We start from the raw sequence: 16,734 nt of genomic DNA, 5'->3' as shown, positions 1-16,734 counted from the left end.
CAAAGTACGCATATCACACACACAAAACTTCTAAAAGCACAAAATACGAAGCAGCTAAATTTTGAAAATACCATGCATATCCCATATCTACGATACAAAAAGAAACCTAATAATTCGAGAGAAGGGAACAAAAATGGATATGTATGGAAATAAAAATATTTTCGGGAGAGAAAATTTTGTGTTAGTAAGTATTGATTTAAAAATATGAATAATATTTTGGATTAAAAGTAACAGAGATATTTTAATAATATCTGGAAACCTTGAAGGAAGAAATAAAGTATTATTATTAACTTAAATATTGATTTATATAGCCTATAGTTTTTATACTAATTAATAGATGGTAATAATTTCTTTACCTGGTCTCTACAAACAATAGATTTATCTGTTTGGTGTGACTGATAAATATCAAATTAAGGATATTAATGAATTTTTAAGGCAAGTTTTAATTAAAATTCATTTCAAATGACCACTTAAAATAAATATGTGAGTTTTTTTTGTCTTAAATTAAAAGTATTTATTATTTTAATTATTTATTGAAAGTTATGTAGATAACAAACTTTTAACAATAACAAAAATATAAAACTATTGATATACTTAACTAAAACCACTGGAAAACATAATGATTTAAACAAGCATTGAACTCATATGAACTGAAAACATATTATAATCAAATTAATTAACATTGATTAGAGTTAAACATGTCTCTATAACCTATAAATGAAAACATTAAGATATATAAATTAAAATATGAAACACATTTCATGCTTTTTCATTGATTAAAATTTAATAATTAAGCTTTTTTTTTCATGTATGAAATTATATAAGATGAAATTAATTGCTAGAAATTTTGAAATTTGTCTTACTTCATATTAATAAGATTTAATTCCAATAGAGAGTGTGACTCTTAGTTTAAGTTTTAGTTTAAGTTAATGAGTATGAAGGTGATTTACGTGTGAATTGCATGGATTTACATTTAGGAAAAGACTAAAATGATAATTAAGTATTTTTTCAATAAGAGCATAGTAATGGTGAGTTGGAAGGTCTGTATTTGTTGCTATTACTTGATTGCTATATATTGGCTTTACACTAAAATTGTACAAACATATTATACAGTCTCATTTTTATTGAGTTAGGCTTTATTTCAAAAAAATTCTTGGCCAAAATGCAAAACCAATGGCAACCGTGAAAATCTAATATATAAAATTCTCGTGTCACAGTGTTTGTCTGCAAACTCCTCCGGAACGACTTCACCGATCGTTATGAAATTTGGTGTGTAAATTCTGTAGGTATGCGAATCGGACGTAAACTATTTCCCGTTTCGAAATTCTTAAAAGGGCTCCGCCCCAGTGGCTCTGGAGTTTCCCATGTTAACCTTATGAGAAATGGAATTAATTAATCTTAACAGCTGTTTCAATTAAACAAGTTGGTTCTGTTCTATGATGTTCAATAGCATTAAAGTTACAAGGATTACCAACAGGGTGCAGCACTATTATTTCTTTTACATTTATGACAACAGCTAATTTGCAACCAAAAGGTGAGTGAGCGTAGCGAACGAACTTCAACCTGGAGGCGAGTTAGCGTAGCGAACGAGCTAACCTGAAGGCAAGTGAGCGCAGCGAACGAGCTCCAACCTAAAGGTGAGTGAGCGTAGCGAACGAGCTCCAACCCAAAGGTGAGTGAGCGTAGCGAACGAACTTCAACCAGGACGTGATTGAGTGATGCGAACGAGATCATCTTGAAAATTAAACGTAACGGTACTTTCTTTCCATCGGTCTGTCTTAGGGGAAACCTATAACTTAGGCGATACGAAGTTCGCCGGGTCAGCTAGTCTTTTAATAAAATTTTGAAAAGTCGAAGGAGCTTTTAAAAGCAATTTAGAAAAAAAAAAAAAAATGGTAAAAAATACAGTAGGTGCTCAATAATCCGGAACGTTGGGGACTTCGGCTTTGCCGGATTATTGATTAACTTCTAAAAACCGGCAATATAGAAAGGCTAGCGGAGTTACCACAAAAAAAATAATTGGAATAACATCTGCCGATCACTAGCAACGTCAGAATGATCACCGCCGACGTCTGAACGATCGCTACCGACAACTGAACGATTGATACCGCAGACAGAACGACCGATACTACCGCCTGAACCATTAATACTCCCGGAGTTTAACAATAGCTCCCGCCGTCTGAATGATAGCTGCAGAAGTCTAAACAATCACAAGCGCCGTCTGTCAATCGCTACAAAGGTCTGCCGATCGCTAACGTCTGCCGATCACTACAAACGAATAAATTACTTAAAATAGCATACACAAAATTATCACACTTATAGACTCTGATGACGAATTATTCAAAGTGCCGGACCATCGTAAGCCAGACAGCGGGTTTTTACTTTAGTCAGCAATATAACAACAAATTTAAAATTACTTCAACTGAACTCTGTAAATCTGAAAAGCTTTCAACAATTCGGTGCTAACAGTAAAGTATATATATATTGTGTATATATTATTAGTATAAATATTAATATAAAATGATAAATTAAAAATGTTAACTTGGCTTTTAACAGCAAACCCTCATATTTTTGGGAAGGTATGTTGATATTTGGATGGATATATTATTATAGCCAATTATATTATGGCAAAATTTTATTAATTAAAAAGGGCAAACGCTGATTATTGAACTTTTTAATAAGACTGCATGGAAAAATTACTAAATTAAATTAAAGCAAATTGTTATGTAAAATTATTAATCAACAACTTGAGCTTGAAACTCAACAGCAAAACTTCATATTTTAAAGTTGATAAACAATATAGGGATAGCTACAGAAATTTAATTAATTTTAAAAAGCTATCATTGATGATTAATCTTTTTGATAAGACTGAATGTAAAACTGTTCAATTTTAGTTAAGGAACGTTATTTTTAATTACATCCAAGCAACTTGGATGAACTTGGTTGAACTAAATCTTAATTTAAAGTCAATAAGAGTAAATATTCTCATCATTAACAGAATAATTTCAACTCAATTACATGATTTTTTAAGACTCACATATTACTACATGAAAGAATTTAAATTTTAAAAATATGAAAAAGCATGGAAATGGTTTGCAAAACGAGTATCGGTGACAACATCCAAAAGAGATCAACCATTGTACCTGTAACCAACAAACACAAGGTAACGAACGTTTAGGCGCCCAAGGTGCACACACTGAAAAGCGACGGCTATTGTGAGAAAGAGAAAGATAGATAGAGAGAAAGAGAGTGCACGTTGCTTACCTGGGCTGTGGAGGGCATACAATCACAAACACACCGACCTCACGCCCACTTCCAGCAAGCTAGAACCAACATCACCAATTACACCCGCGTTACTCTCCCAGTGTTAGTTGGCAGTGGTTGGTGTCACTTGGCTAAATTGTGTCAAACCTATTGAACGCTATAGTAGGAGGTTTAGTCCGGAGACATGAGATGTTTAGTACTGGTTATAGGGCTTAGATTTATGTTGATCGTAGGATTTGTAGTCCCCGGCAAATTATAGGATGTTTAGTCCTGAGATAATTATAGGACGCTTATTTTTAAGTCAATTATAGGATTTTTAGTCCTCAGCAAATTATAGGATGTTTGGTCTTGAGATAATTATAGGTTGTACAGATTTAGGTCGATTATACGTATGTAGTCCTGAGATTATCACAGGATGCTTAGCTAAGTCAACTTGTGATGTGTCGATACCAAGATTTATCGATTCTCGATACCAAAACCATTTTTTACAGTTTTACCAAATTTTCTTAATGGATTGGTTATACAACACTAACCCCTGTCTTTATGTCCATCCATAAAGTATTTGGGGTAAATGGAGTGTCAATTAAGCAAAGAAATAGTTAATGCAGCACTGAAAAATTCTAACTAGCCGATTTCAGTTTAATCCTTCTAAACATATTAAATAACTACCATATCAAAGGTAAATAAAGATGTAACAAAAAAAAAAATATATTTTAACTAGAGTTGTGCCAGATTGATTAAATCAGTCAAGTTAAACTTGAGGTAACTTGATCATCTCCAGCAGTCGCGTAGCCACCAATTATCGACTTCTGCAGTCATGAAAACGTCATTGTTGTCTTCCACGATCATGGCAAAATTCTGATCACCTCCCACGCCCATGTAGACATTATCATTGACTCCTGTGGTCACAGAAATGGCATTGTCTATCGCAATTGCAGAACAATAATGAACATCTACAGCAATCCTGTAGAAATTATCACCATCATCCATGATTGAGGCAAAATTCTAATCACCTCCCACGCCCATGTAGACATTATCATTGACTCCTGTGGTCACAGAAATGGCATTGTCTATCGCAATTGCAGAACAATAATGAACATCTACAGCAATCCTGTAGAAATTATCACCATCATCCATGATTGAGGCAAAATTCTAATCACCTCCCACGCCCATGTAGACATTATCATTGACTCCTGTGGTCACAGAAATGGCATTGTCTATCGCAATTGCAGAACAATAATGAACATCTACAGCAATCCTGTAGAAATTATCACCATCATCCATGATTGAGGCAAAATTCTAATCACCTCCCACGCCCATGTAGACATTATCATTGACTCCTGTGGTCACAGAAATGGCATTGTCTATCGCAATTGCAGAACAATAATGAACATCTACAGCAATCCTGTAGAAATTATCACCATCTTCCATGATTGAGGCAAAATTCTGATCACCTCCCACGCCCATGTAGACATTATCATTGACTCCTGTGGTCACAAAAATGGCATTGTCTATCGCAATTGTAGAACAATAATGAACATCTACAGCAATCCTGTAGAAATTACCACCATCTTCCATGATTGAGGCAAAATTCTGATCACCTCCCACGCCCATGTAGACATCATCATTGACTCCTGTGGTCACAGAAATGGCATTGTCTATCGCAATTGCAGAACAATAATGAACACCTACAGCAATCCTGTAGAAATTATCACCATCTTCGATGATCGAGGCAAAATTCAGATTATTTCTCGCGGCTAAGTAGACATCATCATTGTCTCCCGCAGTTATGGAAACGTCATTAGTTTCTTCCACGATCATGGCCAAATTCTGATCACCTCCCACGCCCATGTAGACATCATCATTGACTCCTGTGGTCACAGAAATGGCATTGTCTATCGCAAAATGAACATCTACAGCAATCCTGTAGAAATTATCACCATCTTCCATGATTGAGGCAAAATTCTGATCACCTCCCACGCCCATGTAGACATTATCATTGACTCCTGTGGTCACAGAAATGGCATTGTCTATCGCAATTGCAGAACAATAATAAACATCTTCAGCAATCCTGTAGAAATTATCATCATCTTCCACGATCATGGCAAAATTCTGATCATCTCCCACGCCCATGTAGACATCATCATTGACTCCTGTAGACATAGAAATGGCATTGTCTATCGCAATCGCAGAACAATAATGAACATCTTCAGCAATCCTGTAGAAATTATCACCATCTTCCATGATTGTGGCAAAATTCTGATTATTTCTCGCTGCTAAGTAGACATCATCATTGACTCCCGCAGTTATGGAAACGTCATCGTCGTCTTGTACAATTGGAAACAGCGTTAATTTTCCGATCGCACGATCTTCGTAGACGAGTTGAGTATCAGTATCAGAATAGACTATTGACGATCGATTGGTGGTATCGAGAATCGACACATCCCCAAAGTCAGAATTTTCAGTCAGGAGACAATCACGATATGTTTAGTCCAAAGATAGTTTTAGGTTGCTTTTTATTTTTCCTGGCCAAAATATTTCCAACACAATGCAATTTCCATCTTTCCTTTCTTTGTGAAAGACAAGGTAGTCAGTAATTGTTAAATATTTCAATTTTGTGTGTTATAAATGTGTTTTCTATTGAGAAGACTACTCACCGCAAGTAAAGGTTAGCTTTTTTTCCTATAAAAAACCAAATCAAACCTTCCTGTCTATTTGATGGTTAAACTGTGATTTCGAGTGATTTAACTTTTATTTGGATAATTCATTTTACAATGTTTTTGAAAAAAGATTTCATAGAGAAACTAGGAATGATATTTATAGCATTATATACAAACGTAGAATTTCATCAAACTGAACATGATTAATTTTGTTCAAACGAGGTGCATTGACTAAGCAGTAGGCTGTTTTTCTTAAGATGTACCTATTTACAGGTAATTTTTTTATAAAGTGTTAACAAAAGCTATGAGAACTCTTTTAATGAATTCTTAGGCAAATTGCTTTCTCACCAAAACACTAAATGGAAAAAGTAAGAAAGCTTTACGACAAAAGATTTCATAGAGAAACTAGGAATGATATTTATAGCATTATATACAAACGTAGAATTTCATCAAACTTAACATGATTAATTTTGTTCAAACGAGGTGCATTGACTAAGCAGTAGGCTGTTTTTCTTAAGATGTACCTATTTACAGGTAATTTTTTTATAAAGTGTTAACAAAAGCTATGAGAACTCTTTAAATGAATTCTTAGGCAAATTGCTTTCTCACCAAAACACTAAATGGAAAAAGTAAGAAAGCTTTACGACGGGGGTTTGTTAAGGAAATTTTGCTTCTTAGTCTCTTAGCCATTACCTTAACCTTGCAATGTTTTCAAACCTAGCTATAAAACATGTAGAATTAAATCAAACTAGAAAAAAATTTAATAAAAATTGAACTATAAGGTAAACTCAAATAGCTTCGCTCGTCCTATTAACCATAAAAACCGTCTATCCTTCACCCCCAAACCCTTAGTTTTACTTTGATTTAATTTCGCTATTTCTACTACTTATAAACTAATTAAAAGCTCAAAGCAACAAAAATTTCAATACAAATTTAGTGAGTTAATTGTGAAAATTCTAAATCTTCAAATTTATTTTTAAGGACTAAAACACAATTTGGGATAACCCTAAAAGGTCTAAAGAATGCATTGCCTGACTGTGTTTATTAGTTTAGTTAAGGCTATTTTTAAACCTACAAGTTCTATGAGTTGTACAAGATCTGTTGTTGTCATTCATACTACTGTAGATGAAGAGAAAATTTACCTGTGTCCAAAATGAAACCATTGAAGCGCTTGAAATCATTCTTATAGTGAAGACTCAAAATGTATAACTGTGTGAAAGTGCTCGGGGTTTTTGTATTAAATAATTGGGTTAGTAAAGACAGGATGCACACATACTCCAGGGACACCATTAATAAGGTTATCACATTCATAACCTCAATCAAGTAGATGTAGACGAGCTATCTTACAAAGTGTTAAATATGTGATATTGGGACACTGATGTACATGTGATGATGTGTTTATGCATAAGTATTTTAGATTGAAAAAAGTGTATTAACAGTATGTACAATTCCTGCCATATTGTATGAGTGAAAATGTAAAAATTGGAATTAGCCCGAAAGACTACACACTATAAGAGAAAGTCAGTCAAGAATTTAAGCCACAAATAAAAATAAAACACCCACTTTTATGTTGAACATAAGCAAATAGTGTACATACCATAAAACAAACTGCTGAAGTAAGTTAGACCTACCTTCTTATTTGATGAGATTTATAAATGGTAACAGCTATAAATAGAACTGAATCACCACCCCAGAAAGCTGAAAGAACAATGAAAACCAAACTTCCACACAAGTAAAAACAAAATAATACTTATAAATAACAAAAACACTCAAATAGTAAGTGAAAATAAAACTAACAATTTTCTAACTCTATAAAATTTAAACATGGCAGTAAGTATACTTAAAAAATTATATGGAAAAAAATGTATAGATTAAAACACTCTCCGTACCCAAATCAGGGATCATATTATTTTACAGAAACACAAACAATTTCACAAAATTGAGTGATTAATATATCTGCCAATAAATAAATTCATTCATATAATCTCTTTCACTTTGTTGTAAAGGTATAAGTCATACAATTCTTTTTTAACACATGTTATAAATCAATTATTTTAAACCAATTTTTTCAACATCAGTCACCATAGCTTAATTCCTTTTGTAACGTTGACAAACTTACAGGAAGATTGTAAAGTTATATAAAATTAAAACACACATTTACATCACTGATAATATTTATATAAATACTTTTCAAAAAATTCAAAACACTTTAGTAAAAAAACCTAAAATTTGTTACGTTAGAAATTAAACAACCAAGCTTGCTGTTATTTGCTAACAATTCTAGAGAAGAGTGTTGAATAAAAGTCTGTTTTGTTGGTCGTCTTACAAATGAATTTACAAGAGTCCAACAACATTTTGAAAGCAATTTGGAATGAGCGCCAAGCAAGAAACTAGAAAGCAACAAACTGGTAGTTATCACAGCCACTACCAACTTGTTTGTCCAAGACAACATTCAGTTGGCAATGTTTCTGTACGCCTAACATGATCCCTGACCTGAGCGGTCGCCACTTAGACTATTGCCAACACAACAAACTGACTCACTTTCCCTCCTCGTCTTTGCTGCCGCGCGATGACCGCGGAGAAGGACTCGGGTGTTCCTCCGACACGGAGTTGGTCTTGCTCCGGTTCTTCCCCACGATCTCTATCAAAGGCTCATCGTCTGACGATTCCACACCTTCTGCCGAAGTTGAACTCGCTCCTGGTGCCAAACACCGATCAGTATTTTAAATGACAAAATATTTTGTTAAACTATTATTACAAAGAGCTCCCATTAAAAAGCCCAAAAATCCCTAGTGTTCTACAGTACTGTTGTGGAGAGAAAGTTGGTCTAGTGGTAGCACAGAGCTTCTATTCCAGGTTCATATCCTGTCATCACTAATGATTATTGTCCATGTAACATTGCCACAACCTTCTACTTCTGGCCTTAAGTAATGTATAAAACAGTTTCGGGCTATAGCTTAGCTAGGATGTTTTAAACTTAATGTAATTAATAGTGTGTAATGTAAGTCTCAAGCATTTTATACCAGACACTCAATGCTTTAAAAATAAAATAAATCGAAGAAAAATTTTGAATATTTAAAAATATAGATGGTTGATATGATATGATATACTTCTGGTATGAGACAAGAAAGAAGTCTCAACAATGCAAATTTAACCAAAATATATTGAGATATTTCCATATTATTATCACATTGTGAAAGTTCTTTGCTCTTCTTTTGTGAGGTACTGCTAATAAATAACATTTTAATGGTTAAATAAAATAAAAATATGTGTGTCATACTTGATTGTGAATAGCCTACTGCAACTACATAAAATAAATGTAAAACAGTAAATTTAGTTGTAAATTTACCAAATAAATTAAACTAAGTCAATCTAAAAAAAACAAATATTTCAATCAAATTGTGACTGGATATACTACAATCATACCTTTTTTGGGTTTGATAGTTTCCGCATCTGCTGGTTTCTTTCCTTGGTATTCCTCCAACCCCATGCATGCTTTTATCAGTTCGGCAGCATTCTCTGAGCACTTCCGTTTGCTTGGTCTGCAAAAAATAACAGAGGTATAAAAATTTAAGTGCCACTTGTTAGGACCCATTTTTCATGCTTTATAGATAAGAAAAATAAAGATAATCAGGCCAAGTACTATACAACTTTTAAAAATATCAAAATAACCTCCTCTCAAACTTAAACCTGATTTCAGTACTTGTCTAAGACATTTTTTTGTGTAATTAACACTTAACAGCCAGATGTTGAGTAACATATTTAAGATTAAACCCGCAAATCTTTCACCTTTTGACATACCAACCAAGTGTTTAAGTTGTGTTGCAATTTAAAACTCAGTTTGTTGTTCAATGAAAAATAATCCCAAAGGTGATCACTGTTGACACTTTTTGGACCGACTGTAAATTTTGGAATTGGACACCAACATATTGACAGGACTTGTGGACATACCTGGGTGCGGAGGAAGGCAAGTCATCATGAGAGGCGTTGGAACTCTCTGAGCCTCGCCTGGTACGTTTGGAAGGCTGTCGTATCGCTGGGGGCGTCATGGAGTTGGGACTGACCTTGGGTGTACGAGACCCGCTGGACCCGACGTCCGGACTCGGGTGACCCATCCTGCATAGGTCAAGTGAGTTAAAAACAAAGCTCATGACTCATAGGTGTATTTAAACCAGCAATAGCCAAAAAAGTCTTCCTTGCCCAAGTCTTTCTATTCAGCATTGAAAAATTACATTCTAATCCATACTTCAATTGAAGCCTACTAATTTTTTTTTAAAGCTTTCAAAATAAATGAAAAATAAACAAATATCACATTCAAATTCAGACTCAGGGTAACCAATTAGTAAAATAAAAATATGTGACTTTTTTATGACCTTTTACCTGAAAGAACTGTTGAAGATAAGTGTAGTTTTTCTATCGTAATAAAATATACAGTACAAGTTTCAGAAGCGAGTTGATCCCTCAGTAAATTATGAAAGTGAATAAAACACATAGAAAGTACACATTAAGATGATATTTCGCCCCTTTTAGAAACTTTGTTTGGCCAGAACTGTAACTTCCATTCTAGCTTCTACCTCTCAAGAAGCCCCTGAAAGGGGCGAAATATCAGTTTAATGTGTACTTTCTATGTGTTCTATTAACCTCCTGGGACTCTTTATTCAGGTGAGTTAGTTTGTGTATCCTTCCTTTCTCCTCAATAATTATTCCAAAGAAAAGTTGCTTTTCCCCCTTAAAAAACTAACCTGAAAGTGCATAAAAGTCATGTACAATTACTTTTTTGTTTTTACTTAATATATAATTCGTATATAGCTACATTTTTGTTCTTATGTTGGTTTTAATGATAAAATTATATTAATTAGGATATATTTAATTTCTTTGGCTCTGATTAAAATCAATGACTTGAATGCATTTAAATCTAAATCAGTGACTTTCCCCAAACAGCAAGTTAAAAAGTGACTTTTCAGGGACTAATATAACTCTCGAGTAAAATAAGTGCCTTTCAGTAACTTCTGCAACTCCCTAGTAAATAAAATAAATGATAATTCAGTGACTGTTGTAAAAGTTGCTACTCCCTAGTAAAATAAATGCCTCCCAGTAACTTCTGTGACTTCCTAGCAAAAAAGTTAACTGTTCAGCGATATCCGGCCCCTGCTAAACTAAGTGAGGTGACTTTTGTGACCTCCTGGTAAAATACGGGACTTTTAAGACACTCAAGTTACCTGTTGGAGTGAGAGCGAGTATTTCGTGTTCGCCGCTGCTCCAAGCTCTGCTCAGAGGGTATTTCTATCAGCAGCTGCTCTAACAGAGACTTTCCACCGCTGCCTGACCTCGGCGTCCTCACCGAGTCTACACAAACCCAACAGTCAAATCACTTCAATAATATATACTATACAGCCTGCAGCCTCTAGCATATAATTCCTTATTTGTTGATCAATGGAGGTAATCACTTAACCACTGGAGGTACTTGAGGTATTTTAACCAGCCAGAGAAAAATAGTTTACATCCTGATTGAAATAGACTAGTAGATTGATATCTGAAAGGAATGGATACACAAAATTGAAATTAAAAGATTTTTAAATTGAAAAATCTAGATAAGAAATGCTAAAATAGTTTAATTTTAAGTGGTACACATAGACGGAAAGAAGGTAGATACGGTGTTGAATTTAGTAGATAATGTAAATAAATCTTATTTGTTTATAAATATGAAATAAATTATTGATAATCATGACAGATTAAATTGGTTGCATATTTAAAAAGCTTCTTCTATTAAAAATAAAATTATTTGCAAAACGAAAAATTGATCATAAAATAGTTAGAAGAAAATGGTAATCTCAGCAGCATAATGTACAAACATAAACTAAATAGTCTCATCAATGAAATGTCATACCCAGTGCAGGTTTCTGCTTCTCCGCAGGAGCCTCTGTTGTAGGCTCTAAACTGGGTTTACCGTCTTCCAGCCGTTCCTCCAGGTCCTGCTTCCTTTTTCTCTTAGCCCTGGCTGGGGGAAGTTGCACAGCAGGAGGAGGACTCTCCAGCACCGGAGTGGTCGGTTCCTCCTCAGCAGGGCTAGGCGAGGGGGTGTCTTCTCTATGCTTCTCGGGGTTAGAGTAGGTATACAGGGCCGGGGTAATTCTAATAGGTTGAGGATCTTCTAACGTGGGAGAGTTCAAGACAGTTGGTTCCGTTACCGGTTTACCTTCCAAACTCGGCCCTTCTTCTTTAACGTTATCGCTATCAGTCTGTTTTTCAACTACGGTAGGTTCACTTTTACTTATAGATGTATCAACAACGGGTATAGGTACCGGGGGTTCAGTTCGATCGGCACTTTTGTCTGTGACATTGACACTATCACTCGCGCCCTCGACTTTAACACTAGAAACACTAACAGGAGGCGGGGTTTCTCCCTCACCGCTTTTAGTCCGTGTTTTTTCTAAATTAGAATTAGAGGCAGGTACTATTCCACTAGGATCTTTATCGTCTTTGCGACAAGGTGATTCGCCCTGGTTGGGTGACTTTTCTGACAGAGCGTCCATGGATTCTATCCCTGAATCTTCACCTTGCGTGTTGCCCTGCTCCCCTCCCCCCGCAGGACTTTCTCCCCCTCCTCCCACTCTAGCTGTTATCTCTGCCACCACTGGTTTCACCGTACAACACTCCACTTCACTCTTTATGTCCGTTTGCACAGAGTCACTGGGTTCCATATCCTTCTTGCCCACTTCCTCCTCTAGCAGACGTTCTTTCACCTTCTTCTCCGACACGTCCAACTCACTGACAGGCAGGCTGGGTCCAGACTGCTTAGTAGGGTTAACTGACACTCTAGGTAAGAGTGGTTCCATCACTTGGACTCTGTTTACTGTCAGAATGGTGGGTTTCCTTTCTTCAGATACCTGAGAAATAAAAGTGTGTTTTTTAAGTGATGTTAAAAAAATTTAATTAATATCGTAGTTATGAAAAAGTGTGAAAAAGGCTTATGTGTAAACCTAACAAATAACAATATATAAGTTACCATTTTTATCCAGTATCATATGTCTTTTTGCAACCTAAGACATGGCAAGCTTACTTGACCCATCAAGTTTTTACGTTACCCATGCCAAGCTCAAGGTTTAGCAAACTAAAAATAAACCTTAGGAGCAAATCAAGAACCTCTGCAGCTAAGGTTTGCAGCAGGAGATGGTACTCATTCCATGTTTATTTCAATGTGTTCCCTGCTGACAAACTGACAATTGTAAAAATGCAAGTTATTAATAATGTTGTCTTGGCAAACACAGGAAACACTGATGTGGCTTACTTGTAGAAAAAAAATCACAGAACTGCAAGCCTACTTGTATAGAAAAAATTGTATAGATACAATGTCCATCGACCTGATAACCAACTACCATTAACTGAATACACAGAACTAATCTCCTGAATAATTGCTCTACAACAAATGTTCAAATGTAACCTCACTGCAATAGAACCCTTTTTGACAAACCACCTGAACTAAAAAAAAATCAATTCCCTGATGACCAACATTAGTAGTTTAATTAGTCACAAGCTGCTATACCCGTGCTTTGCAACGGGAAGAAAATGTGACCATATAACGAATTTTTTTTAATCCCCTACAACTCTCCATAAGACCTCTCCATAACAAACAAACCATAACAACGACCTTGATTTAACGAATTTTTCGTGATTTCGGCTAAAATAAGACACCTCAATACAACGAATTTATCATTGTCAGAACCTCTACATTGCGAATTTAACCTCTGCATAACGAATTGTCTACGTCTTTCCCTCGATATAACAAATCCCCCACCCAATTATTGTTTTGGGAAAATCTGTTTCTTTATCAAATGAAATGGAAAGGTCACGTCATCGCTTGCGCTAACATTTGTCTGCTCCGTTTTACATCTTTGTCTGCTGTCGCTGCGCGCGCTATGTTGCAACTGAGAACCGATTTCATTCACTGAGGACTGATGACGATGTAATGTTTAGGCCGGGGCCACACTCATCTTATCTCGCTGAATTTTTTCCACGGGCGTTACCCGTGGGTTTGAGAGATACATTACGGTATATGGGGCAGGCCACACTAGAGTAAAAACGTCCGTGAACGCGTTTACCAGCGAGACTGACAAACGGAATTGCACGTGTATTCTCTACTAACATTCCACGGGCGTTGCACGTAAAACTAGTCGCGAGGCATTGCGGCTTATGGGAGTGAACACACTCATCTTATCCCGTTGAATTTTTTCCACGGACGTTTCTATACTGTACAGTGAGCGTGGAGGGGAGGGGGCGGAACACGGACACGGACGATTTTTATTGCCAGTGTGGCATGCTCTATCAGTCTCACTGGTTGGCCCGAAAACCCTATCTCGTAAGACGAGTGTGGCCACGGTCAAACTGTTTCACGTGCGTCGCACGTGAAAACGGAAAAAACAGTCTCGCTGGTTAAAAATTACAAGTGTGGCCCCGGCCTTAGTAAGCTGTGATTGGGCGATAAGGGATGGATAACTATGGTGAACTGTACAATTTTTGGATAAAGAGAAAACTAAGAAAGAATATAAAAACAAAACCAAAGAGAAAGAATAGCAACATCGTTATTTTAACATTCCTTTTACGAGTGTTTTTATTATCCTTAAGTTGGCTATGATTATACACGTTTCAACTAGCAACACCAATGCTATAGATAATGATTATTATTGACATTCCTCTGTTGTGATAAATCAGTACTGTACTGTAAGTAGCCTACCGGCCTATCGCGAGCAGTAGCTTACAAAACTTTCTACTGTTTTGTGACGGGTAGTCACCAAAAATTATTTTGGGATTATATTTCAAAAGTAAAAGACCTGGTAAATGGATTTCACAATGCATATACCAGTGTCAGAACATTGGCATTTAGTAGACAGAATTCTTGATGACACGTAGCTTGCTCAATCGACCGACCCACAAAAACCGTAGACTTAGCAATTGTACTTTGGAGAGACTGAGGTCGGAGTTGACCGAAAGGAAGAGACTTGGCCCCCAGACTCAAAGGGGACACTTCGCCGGTCTCCGGGTTTTTGGTAAGGCGATTACTTTATTAATATTTAACTTTATAATTTTTGTGATTGTCCAGGCTAACTTACCTTTTTAAAGTCAGTGATTGATTGATGTTAATCGTAATCATTTTTATAATAATTGATTTCATTTATAATTTGTGTGAATAAATATAGTTACTATTAAATTCCTGTTTGAATATAATAAAGTGTCAAAAAGAATTATAATTATTAGAGTTTTATATAAATTTCATTTGCTTAGGCCTACTTAAATAAAAGGAGCCTGTAATTATTTTATCATCCATTTTTATTATTGTCTTTATTATTATCTTTATCATATTGTCCACCCATTTTATTTGAATAGTGATTAAACATTCTTTTACCTCTCACTAAAGTATTCTTATTATTTTAAATCGATCCCGGTTACGCCCCCGGTCACAATTTCAATCGTGGCAAATGGTGGAGACAGCCGTGTCTTAAGTTTTTACTTAAGAATAGTTCTTTTGTGTGTACATCAGTAATTTCTTTTGTTTGAGTTACATCTTATATGTCTATAATTGTTAGGCCTTTGTTATTATTACCTGGACAATCGTTGTATGTTTTTGTGCATGTTAGAAAGTAAGTAATTTCTATTTAGTGTTGTGTTTTATAAAAGTATCATCTATTTTTGATTTTGGGCGCGTGATAAGCAATTTAAGCCGTTTGATATACCCTCGTTGAGAATAAATAGCTTGACGACAGTGAGCTGCAGCTCATGCTTAATTCTCGTTGTTAGGCCTCTGTATTAATCTAGTTTTAAAGTTTTTAGCCACTCTTTCGTTTTATACGTCTTTTACCAGGTATTAGGGCTCGATTATAATTATTATTATTAGCTTATTTACACGAATATTTTTGTTTTGTATTATTGAAGATTGCTTATGCGTGTTATTTAAATGACGATTGATAACATTAACGCTGTTTAAAGTTAAATTTTATATCTGTTCATGTCTTTTATTTTGTACCTATTGATAGGATGCGATAGGCTTCTATAGCGAGTTAAAAATTAGTAATGTGTTTCTTTAACGTAGGAATGTGTGGATTGATTTTGTTACATTAGCTCTATGAATTATTTTATTTAGATCATTTTTTTCATGTCATATAACAAAACTATGTGTAATGGCGAGTAATGGACGCACTAAGTTTGTCAGACATTAAAAGCTGTAATAGAAAGGAGGTATTAAACTGGTATAAAAATTTAGGGCTAACTTATCCGGTAGACGCTGATCTCGACTATTTAAGAGGTAATCTTAGATTATTGAAACTTAAGTACGATCAGGATTCTAAACTTTCTTTGTATAGTTCACCAAGTGAGTTCCACACTTATGATTCAGTTAATGAGTATCATAATGAGATAAATTTAGATAATAGACAACTTCCATCTACCGCTAACCCCGCCCCCGTATATCAAAATACCGACATCCAGACCTTAGGTGCCGGCTCGGAATCGCATACCGTCGACCAGACCAACAGTTCACTTTATACGCTTGAACCTTCAGAAGCCGTCACTATGAATAGGGAAAAATCTCCTTTTTATCAACCTGGAAATTTCACGGGAAAAGCTGGTCAGGATATTCACATATTTTTTAACAAATTTGAGCGTGCATCCAAGATAAACGCATGGGATGATAATAAAAAGGTCTTATATCTTCCCATGTATCTGGAAAACGCTGCACTAAGTTTTTTTGAAAATCTTGAAGTTAAAAACCCTCAGGCTACCTATGAAGCTTACAAAACTGCTTTCTTATCGAATTTTG

The 16,734-nt window shown here is 35.3% G+C and overlaps 1 protein-coding gene across 5 annotated transcripts in view; it reads right to left on the bottom strand.

Annotated features, from left to right (window-relative positions):
• LOC128994181 (serine/arginine repetitive matrix protein 2-like) overlaps window positions 1-16,734 on the bottom strand; it is a 65,358-nt gene that overhangs the window by 7,054 nt on the left and 41,570 nt on the right. For 3 of the 5 annotated variants that reach the window (XM_054418550.1, XM_054418548.1, XM_054418549.1), the window contains exons 9-13: window positions 11,812-12,811; window positions 11,144-11,270; window positions 9,876-10,040; window positions 9,351-9,466; window positions 8,466-8,622 (exon numbers count right to left, since the gene is read on the bottom strand). In XM_054418550.1, coding sequence (XP_054274525.1) covers window positions 8,466-8,622; window positions 9,351-9,466; window positions 9,876-10,040; window positions 11,144-11,270; window positions 11,812-12,811 — 1,565 coding nt within the window. Of the gene's footprint in view, window positions 1-3,264; window positions 3,324-7,555; window positions 7,623-8,465; window positions 8,623-9,350; window positions 9,467-9,875; window positions 10,041-11,143; window positions 11,271-11,811; window positions 12,812-16,734 lie in introns of all 5 variants that reach the window. The other 2 variants (XR_008490875.1, XM_054418551.1) reach the window with 2 other exon arrangements.

The sequence above is a fragment of the Macrosteles quadrilineatus genome, unplaced genomic scaffold, assembly GCF_028750875.1.
Source record: "Macrosteles quadrilineatus isolate MER2022 unplaced genomic scaffold, UCM_ALF_1.0 Scaffold_5__1_contigs__length_97177068, whole genome shotgun sequence".
Taxonomy (NCBI): Eukaryota; Metazoa; Arthropoda; class Insecta; order Hemiptera; family Cicadellidae; genus Macrosteles; species Macrosteles quadrilineatus.
Note: the sequence above shows the minus strand (reverse complement) of the source record. Positions and strands in the feature narration are given on the sequence as shown.